The sequence below is a fragment of the Penaeus vannamei genome, chromosome 18, assembly GCF_042767895.1.
Source record: "Penaeus vannamei isolate JL-2024 chromosome 18, ASM4276789v1, whole genome shotgun sequence".
NCBI lineage: Eukaryota > Metazoa > Arthropoda > Malacostraca > Decapoda > Penaeidae > Penaeus > Penaeus vannamei.
Genome location: NC_091566.1, coordinates 32060126 through 32070125, shown reverse-complemented (window position 1 = coordinate 32070125; position 10000 = coordinate 32060126). Strand labels below are relative to the sequence as shown.

The following is a 10000-nucleotide window of genomic DNA, read 5'->3' as shown; positions in this document are numbered from 1 at the left end:
ATCTGAGTTCCACAATGGAACATATTTGGAAGTGTAAGCTTGGGAGGCTCAGTGAATGGCTGTACAAGCTACATTTAGGATATTGGCTATGAAGTATTGAAACATGTCTGAAATCGAAGAGAAGGATGAGGAAGGAAGATCGAGGTTAGAAAGAGAGGTAAAAGTGTACCAGTCAGTGCTGTCAAAGCCCTGGTAAGGGGGATTGGGGAGTGGGACATAGAAAGTTGGAGAAAGGAGAATAGGAACAGGAAAAGGTCAGTATTTGAGAAAATGCATTCTAAAGAGCAACTTTGGGAAGTAATGGTGGAATCATCCTAAAAAGTGTGGCAACAGTTAAAATCTCCAACTATGAGGAAAGGTGATTGGAGCAGGAAAAGTAAAGTTTCAAAGGTTATGAATTCGGGGAAGGGAGAAATATATTTAATTAAATGTGGTCCAGTGGCAAAAAAATGCAAAGAGCTGTGCAAGGGACATTGGTTAGTAAGGGAGGTATAACATGTGGTGTTTTATGATGGACACATATGGAGGAGGCAGGTAGAGAGTGAGGGGATAATACAAAAATTGTTAATGAGGTGTCTTGATTGCAGACAACGGATGGGGTATTGGAAGATGGGAAGTGACAAAGGCCTGGGCTGTGAGAATGGAAATCTCAAAGGGCTTGGGAAAGATAGAGAGAGGAAAGGGTGAGAAGAAAGACTGCAAAACTAAGCTGAGGGCTGAGGCTCAAGGTAGGGAAGGTCCCCATCATAGGGTCTCCTTCTTCTAAATCCCCCCCCCCCCCCCCCGACAATAACGGGCAAGCGATTGGGTGTTTTTAAAAGGATTTTTTTTCTCTCTCTCTGCTACATCTTTCTTTGGAATTAAAATTTTGTTTTACAATGTATAATAATAAAATATGTTAAAGATAATGAAGCAACTGAATGTTTTAAATAGTGTAGTGAAAAATTTTGAACTTATTTTTTCCAATTTTGTATATATCTATGCAGACCCTACATAATTGAATTGCCTTCTTCAATAACACACTTTCATAAACTTAATTATCTGATAATTTAGAAACATTTTATCTGCTCATTTCACTCGGTTAACAGCAGCAAATGCTCAGGCAAATCCCATTTTTATTTACTCCTCTTATTGCTTTTGATATAACAGTTCTTTTTCATTCCCATTACCCCTCATATTCAAATAAAAATGTTTTATGTATTTTACTTCATTTAGACTTGTCAACACAAAAAGCAGTGAAAGGTGGGGATATTAGGTTTGTTTTCACTTTCATATATCATTCCTTTTTCAAGTCAATTAGACCTTCATGAACATTTACGAGTGGCATGGAGATGAGAGTCATTAACTTTTAATGCAATTCTCACCTTTTTTAACATGAATGGAATCCATTAATTGATGCTGTGCTGACTTTCTTGCACTAAATTAAAGTATTACACTCTATTCATTCTGTTCCAAGATATATCATGTAAAGACTCATATTGTGTAGAAAAACATATGAAGTGATGTTATTAACAATGAATTTTAACTATATTACATAATCATACAATATTGCACAATAAAGAGGATATATATATAAATAGGCTTCTCAACTGGCCTCAAACCATCAATGCTTATTCAGAACATTCTAAAAGCCTTTTATCAAAATATCATGAGCAAATCACGTTGATTCAGAAAACCCCAATACCTGGAGGGAACAGAAAGAAAACAAATGGTCTTTTTGATTCATTTCCTACAGTGCAAAAGACATCTGTGTAATATCAACTCAACTAATATTTTATGAAATATCACTAGATATTTGTAACTTAAATTTCCATTTTCATATAAAAATATGCAGTGTTCACTGTCACTTAGCGTGTACTTGTTTTTCCTCACGATGAATATTCAAACTAATTACTACTTGTAACTGTGTACAATGAAACCAATAAAATCATGAAAAAAACAGATCTCATTATTACATACCAACTTTACAAAATTCAAAAAAAAGGAAATATTTGTCTTCACTTGTGGATGTGGTCTTTACAACTTTTACAACAATTTTCATTGAATAAAGAACAGAAAGTATATATATATATATAAAAAGAACAATAACAAACTGGAAATTTTAATCAGCATCGTCAAACTGTCCCGTTTCCATGGCATCGTCATCATCAATGCCGTTCCGAGCTGTTCTTCCTTCTGCCATGCCACCTACGAATGGCCCATCTTCAAGGTCTGTTGGCCAAAAAAATGAATGATTATGTATAACATTTCATTTGCATCATCATAATAAATAAGCATAACATCCTGTTTCCATCACTTGCCTCCTTCCATGGCATCCTCATAAACGCCATGAACATCTTCGCCATTCTCACTGATTTCGTATTCTCCTTCATCCTCCTCCTCTTCCCCTATTTCTGCAAATAAGACAAGTTTTGTACTGGATGACTGCAGAGACAGACGAAAAGCACACAAATAAAGTGACAATGGAAGCCAAGTTAGATAAAGATGAAAAGGAGATGAATAAGTAAGTATAAGAACTAGAAAAAGATGAAGAAGGGGGGGGGAGAGTATAAGTAAGAGTTAGAAAAAAAAAGTTGATGACTATGAAATGTGATTGAAGGGAACACATAATTAATAGGCATTAACCCACTGCCAAAGGCTATGGCATATATGTACATAACATGTCCACTGTGAGTTTAATTTAGTAATTGCATTTCCACATAGATGGCTCCACATAGATGGCTCCACAAGTCACCCAAGAGTCAACTACTAGTTCTGCCTAGTTCACTTGTTTCCCATTTTCCCTCATTTTCAAAAATGTTATTCTTCATGTTCTATCGCTACTTATATCACCAATAACATGACATAGATAATATCGATAATAATAATAACAATACCAATATTAAATGTTTTTAAAAAGCAACATTTTCCCCCCAAAAAAATTTGAGAAAGAAGAAATCAGGCACAGTCACTACACAGCATCCTAACGGACTCCTTGCTAGCTGAACACTCGTGGAGCCAGCTATGTGGAAAGACAATTCACAAAACAAAACTACAAAATTTGATTAAGAAGAGGAGAACATTTCACATTTCTCTTCCTTGACTTCTTTTTTTAAAGGACACTATAAACAGTTATATTGAATGAAAAGAGATGATATATCAATAAAGCCAATTCAAAAAAGATTAGATCAAATAAAAAGGAGCTGTTAGGAAGCTTGATTTTTTTCTCATCTGACTTTATTGATCAGATTCCATATCATACTGGCAGATTTCAAACTAACATTTTATTTTATTCTATTCTTCATTACTTTTTTTTTTGCTTGATTGCTTGCTTTCGTGGACTTTGCATTCCAAATTACCTTTATAATGAAGAGAAACAATAAACCAAAGTGCTGGTAAGACAGAAAGCAGAAAAAAAAATCACTCAAGAAAAAGAAGAAAAGCAGATTGTAAATTGCAATATCAATATTTTCAAAAATATAAAATGTTAACTTCCTAGCAATTTTTTCTGTTCTGGAAGGGAACACAGTCCCTCAAATACACTTCATTATCAAAATTTCATAGAAATTTAATGCAAATTAGGTGATATGCCTAAACATATACCCTTTAACTTCTACAAAATAATTTATTCTTGACTACAATGCATACTTCACAACGTGCTCATATTGTTAAAATTAGTAAAGGGTTTGAAAGAGTAAATTGCAAAGAAATCCATGCAATTGCTGTCACCATAAACAAATGAAGATATATGACAAACAAAAGAAGGAACAAGAAAACATACGAACATACCTTTCATGCTCTTCCCTTAACTGTTCTATTTGCAATTTGTTCAACATGAATCCTACACGAAGATATACATACAACCTTACACACAAAAATAACAACCTGGTTATGCTTGGAAAATGCTGTATTCCTAATCAATGCAAGGTAGTAGTTACAAGGTGTTGGAAAATAGTTACTCAATAACTCAAAGTGAGTTTGTTCTATTACTCTATTACCAACAGGCAGCAAGCACACCCATGCCACATGCATTGAGCCTGCTGTAAGTTGTATGAGTTAAATATCTGTTCACTTGTTTGGCCATTCCTGCAGTGGTTCAGAAGCTTATGCCCCTCATCAAAAGTAGGTGAAAAGTCACATTTTAGCATTGTTTACTAAGCTGTCATACATCCTACAGAAAAGATCCTAGAAGGTAAAGTAATTATGCATCCTGTCTTTCTATCCCCCTCGATCAGCTGACTGCCAGGAGCACCGAGCATGTGATCTAGTTTGGCGCATGAAGCTCCTGTTGGCAATGGGTTAAACTTTAGTGTTGCAATGCATAGAATTACCTTATATACACATGACACTACTGTAACTGCAAATATTGTGTTGATAATAGTAAATATCTTATATTGCATTGTTAATGCTGAAATAAAAAATATAGGCCAAGTTGGGATGCAACCACTGAGAATCAAAAGCATTAAACTGTAAAGTTCATTCATTGCCATAAACAACATCCCTCTATACAGTAAACCTATTTATCTATCTCTATAATCTATCTATATCTGTTTCTTTCTATAGTTTTCATGTTTATTTTTTTCCAGTGAGGCCAAAATAAAGTTCAAAATGCTTTTGTCCATTTACAGCATGATAATGCTCTATGTGATTTTAACCATACAGTCAGTTTCCAGTGAAAATCACCCCACCCCTCCCATCTCATGCCGGTTGTTGTCATGGAGTGGCTTAGGAGACAAGGACTGAGGCTCAATGTAGCAGATCACCCCTGCCTTGGACCTCAGCCCTCACCTTAACTAATTTTGCATAGTCTTTTCTTCTCTCTTTTTCCTTTTCTTCATCCCCTTCCTCTGTCCACATCCTAAGGTGTGGGAGCCAAGCTGAAAGGATGAAAGACTGGCTCTGTCAGTCCTGATCGGCTTTCATACTCTATTTCCTTTTTAACCCTTTCATTACCATACCTAACCAACAGTGCTCTATAACCTTCTCTAGCTATTTTTGTTCCACCTGTTAACTTATTTGTAACATTTTTGTTACAATACTATATTACATTTCTATATGACCTTTTCTTACCCAAGGGCTCCATCCTAGGCCTCACCTCACTGCTATATTTGTATAGCTGCTAATGAACTTAGATGTTGACAATGCTAAAAACTTTCAATAAATAAATAAATTGTAAGTGAAATACAGTAAAAAAGCTTCTTGCTTTGTTTGTTTGGTGCACCTAAGCAAAAGAAATTATGAGATCATTAAAAGATATCCTTTATACAAGCTAGTTAGGTATAAGAGCTCCTAAGAACTCCTTTGTTTGAAATGACAAGAAATATATACAGCCAGCAAATAAATATGCAAACTCATTAAAATTCCATGAGGTTTATCAGATAGACAAAGGTTACATGATATCATTACATTTTATATTGTACTGTAGCCCATTTTCTGTGTTTTGCTATTTGACACAGGCAATTAATGGCATACTAGTTGTTATGATATACCCGGAAAAATTTGCCTCATTTAAGATGACCTCGGACAGTGCTTCTCAACTGGTTAGGTCCATGGTGAAGTTTTGGGTGGCCCATAGGATGCATATCAACTTAGATTTGTGTAAGTGGATTTTCATGTTTGTTGCACATTAAGTAGAAACGGAGGAATCGACTTGCAGTGGAAAGTGATATTCATTGTGCATTGTCAAGTACCATTCCTAAAATTGTAAATCTTATCAGTGAAAAAAAAAAAAGAATACAAAAGTCTGGTTCCAAGGAAAAATGAATCAATTAAATCTGAAAGGGCAATTTTAGTTGTATAATCTAGTAACTCCAGTTTATTTGCAAAGAAAATATTTCAGATTACCCATTCATGCTGGGTACATTTTGTAGCCAAAATAAAAAAATCCGGGCGGCTACAAAAATCGGCGGGCGGAGCTTCCCTGGAGTCTGTCCGCCCGCCCTGCTGCGCACTGCTGCTGCGTCGGAGCGCAGCCCCGATACAGCGTCACACTGGCAGGACGCCCGGCAATGTTTATTTTTTCCCGTGTCTCATATATGTGACACCCGGAACGAATGGGTTAAAATGCTAGCTTTTTAAAATTCTGTTTTGAAGAAAAACATTTCAAACTAAAATGTTGGTTATGTCTGCTTTTCTTATCCACATTCAAAAATGGAATGGTCCACAAAATTCTTTTAACTATGGTGGTGGTCCATGGCTTGTTTGAAACGAGTTGACATTAAGTGGCCTGGGATGTTCCCAAAACTTACTTACTTTTTTTTTTTTTTTTTTTGTGTGTGTGTGTGTGTGTGTGTGTGTGTGTGTGTGTGTGTGTGTGTGTGTGTGTGTGTGTGTGTGTGTGTGTGTGTGTGTGTGTGTGTGTGTGTGTGTGTGTATACTGGCCCTGGCACATGCAGCAGGCTGTTAGTGCAGGAAATGTAGACAGTGCAGCAGAAATGGGAATATGAATATGACCTAGACCATAGGTTGTGACTGTGAGGTCGACCTCTCTGCTGTTTTCTACAGTTACAATACGAGCTATAAATAAAACTTATTTTCGTCTTCCACACCTTCGTTTTATTTTCTTTTGATGTTGAAATTATATTTTAGTATTTTAGTAAACATGGAAATATGTAATCAAATTGTTTTTCCCTTCTATAAAACTATACTACATCCTTTACATAGGATGTAAAGATAAAAAGGCTCTGATATTTTGCATCTGGAGTACCACTATGCCGGCACTAATATCCATCCCAGGGGCCACTGCAGTAAAAATACCATTTCCAGGAGGTTAAACAGCATTTTAACTTGTATACTACAAACACTTCAACATTTCTTTGGTTGTGGTACAAGTGGCTGCTGCAGAAAATATAACACATTTTCAAAAGGTTATAGAATGCATTACGAAAAAGTCAAAATTTCCATGGTTTTGGTCAGATAATAATTAAATATAAACAAACTGCCTTTGTTCATATAATGACTTCAAACAGGTTAACTGAATCATGATGGGAATTCTCAGTACCATACTGATCAAGTAAGGATGCATACAGGTTCAGATGCTTGAGGAAAAAATAAGAAAGGGAAACATAAAATTTCCCATGTTTCTATGCTCTTGGCTGCAGCATAAACTATCTTATAGGTAAGGCGGCTAAAAAGCGACAGTGCCGACAGGTAAAGATGTTTGGCAAGTGGATGTAAGAACAGGATTGTTGGCACAAATCGGCAGTTTCCCCTGTTTGCGCCCAGTTCGATCAGTAGTTTGCAAGCAACATTTAGCACCTAAAAGCTTTTATTTTGCTATAATTTATAAAAATATTCAAATTTTGAAGGTTTACCTTCATTGTAGGTCCCATTGCCTAAAATCTTTAACATATAAATGAAGCCGCTACTATCAGAGAAAAACAAACTCCATCCAATGAGCCAGTGCCGCGGGAACAGGCATGATACGATGCCATTCATGATTCGGTCCACAACAGCCATGGCATGTACATACATGCCATTCGTCGGCTACGGGTTAATACTACTTTTGAAGAGCTATTTCTCCTCAACAAATGAGGCCAGGCCCAAATAAGAGCTCAACTGTTTAGCATGCTCAACAGAAGACATCATCTCAGCAGGAGTAGTAATCTGCCAAGACATAACAAGTCATTTCAGTGTCACTTGGCTAAGAGTTGGACCTAAATAGCAATTCAACACACTTTGCTCTGATTCCAAATAAATGGTGTAAAACACATTTAAACCATTTTGTAAACACATGTACAGAGATACATAAACTTGACCTAACCAGATTCCTCCCATAACACATTCTTTTAAGCATTGGAATATTATATGGGCATACTGTTGAATATTTGTCAAAAAATCACTGGTTATTTTTACTGGGTTCCACCTGTCCCTCTCCGGGCTGGAAACACAAACATGTATCGTATGGGTTATTTAATGCCAACAGTGCCAACACCCAATCAATCAGACATAGCTTTACATCCCAATGTTCTTGGAAATGGGGTATAGAAAATAATGAAGACTGCCATGTGGAATGAAACAAATTATTACCAACCTATATTCTATAATTCAATGGCAACTGATGATGGTAGTAAATTCCAACAGAAGATTTGTATAAAATCAGAAAAACTTGGATTGACATTAGAAATTCAAAACTGAAATATTAAAAATCTAATAAAATCTGTGACTATTCAACAGTGAACCATCTTCTGGCTGTAAAAAAGCTGATTGCTAACATGTTAACAAAGGAAATAAATGTACTAACACAGTCTAGTCTAGATTAACTATCACTTACTATTGCTTTTATAAGAAAACTTGTTTGCCTCTTAACCTCTGTACTGAGGTGAGGTTCATTTTTCTGAAAGGACTGTTGTTTCCAAAGGCCTCATTATCAATTTAGAAAACTGAGTTTTGTTTTTTTTGTGATTCTATTGAAGAAGAGTATAGCTTGATGGGATTATCTTTTGTGCCCAAACATTACATCTTCCCAATTTTGAGTTATATACATTTCCAAAGAGTTTCAGGGCCACCGAATCTCCCCTAAAATTTTCAAGGCGCCCCCTGCAATTATTGAAGTGGTAGCAGCCACTTATGAAGTCCACCAAAATATCATGATTTCTCACCTTACTTTAGAAAATTGGCAATTGCGATGTAACAGTAATGTATGATTTAAAAATGAGAATATTTTCAGAAAGCTTATAAAAATTCACATATGAGACCAACCTTCATTTTTTCAGAATAATAATAAAAAAAAGGGAAGTATAAAAAAATAATGAAGAATTTTTGTATGTAAATCAAAAGGAATATGTCATTCACATTGAATATTTTAGTTTCTTTTATGTTTGGATTCATCAGTTCCATCCTTCAGCAAAATGTTTTGAACATACAACCCCCATATACCCCAAAATGGGGATTTGTCAAATGACTCAGATCATCACCAAAATTTAATGGAATTTTAGGGTAAGACACATCTCTGGGAAAAATCTAAGTAACATCTGTTCCTAACTTTCAGAATTAGATTAAAAAAAAAAAAAAAAAAATCCAGGATCCAGATCATGATCCAGGGGCCGGATTCCCAAACACTTTACAGCCCATACACAGAGCAAGGAAACCACCATATTGGTGTGAGTTAAGGTGCCGTAGGTTAAGGCAGGGGGAGAGCAGCCTTTAGCGCTTTACGGTGGGAGAGGAAACAACACTTCGCTCTTATATAAGGGAAATACAGCAGGACGCTTAAGGCCTCCAGCGCGCCTTAACTTATGGCTCTTTTGAGAATTCAGCCCCTGATCACCACCAAAATTTAACAGCACCCAAGTTAGGCTAAGATATACCTCAAGTAAAAATCTCATTAAAATCTGTTCATAACTATGAATTTTAGCCTTGTAAAGAAAAATAAACAACCAAAAAACAAACAAACAAACAAAAGGAGGTAACAATATATATATATATAAACATAGGCCTAAGGTCACAAAATACACAGTAATGATCTTCATATACATAAATATCGTATATACATACTGTTACACCTCCCTGTGTTTGTATATTTCTATTTCATGGGAGTGTTACTATGAAAGGTGGGTGGTTTCATCCTATAAACACATACAGCCCAGGACACTGATGAGGCCCCTTCTCGTGCATCCTAGCCTATGTGTGAGATATTTACTTGCAAGGAGAACGATGATATTTCTGACTGGTAATTGATGTAAAACCCCATTATAGCAAAATTAAGGGTAAAAAATAGATGATTTCATCTTATAGAACTATTTCATAAATCATTTGAAAAAACGCAATACTTCTGTTGACTACATATTCATGGGTAGTATACGTATTTCTAGCCCAAAATAAACATAATGTGGCTCATTTTATTGCTGAATAGTAGAGCTGTTCAATAATGGAACCAGTTTTTGCAGTTTTTTCTTGTAAAAGTGACCTAAATATACATACATACATATATATATATATATATATATATATATATATATATATATATATATATATATATAAAACCCATTTTATGGTGCTCTAACAGTCATCTATGTAAAAT

At 35.4% G+C, this 10000-nt stretch overlaps 1 protein-coding gene across 1 annotated transcript in view; it reads right to left on the bottom strand.

Moving 5' to 3' along the window:
* Positions 1-1709: 1709 nt before the first annotated feature.
* icln (chloride nucleotide-sensitive channel icln) overlaps positions 1710-10000 on the bottom strand; it is a 19178-nt gene continuing 10887 nt past the window's right edge. Inside the window, exons 4-5 of the mRNA XM_027351081.2 lie at positions 2301-2393; positions 1710-2211 (exon numbers count right to left, since the gene is read on the bottom strand). Of these exons, the coding sequence (XP_027206882.1) occupies positions 2102-2211; positions 2301-2393 (203 nt within the window). The 3' untranslated portion in view covers positions 1710-2101. The remainder of the gene's footprint in view (positions 2212-2300; positions 2394-10000) is intronic.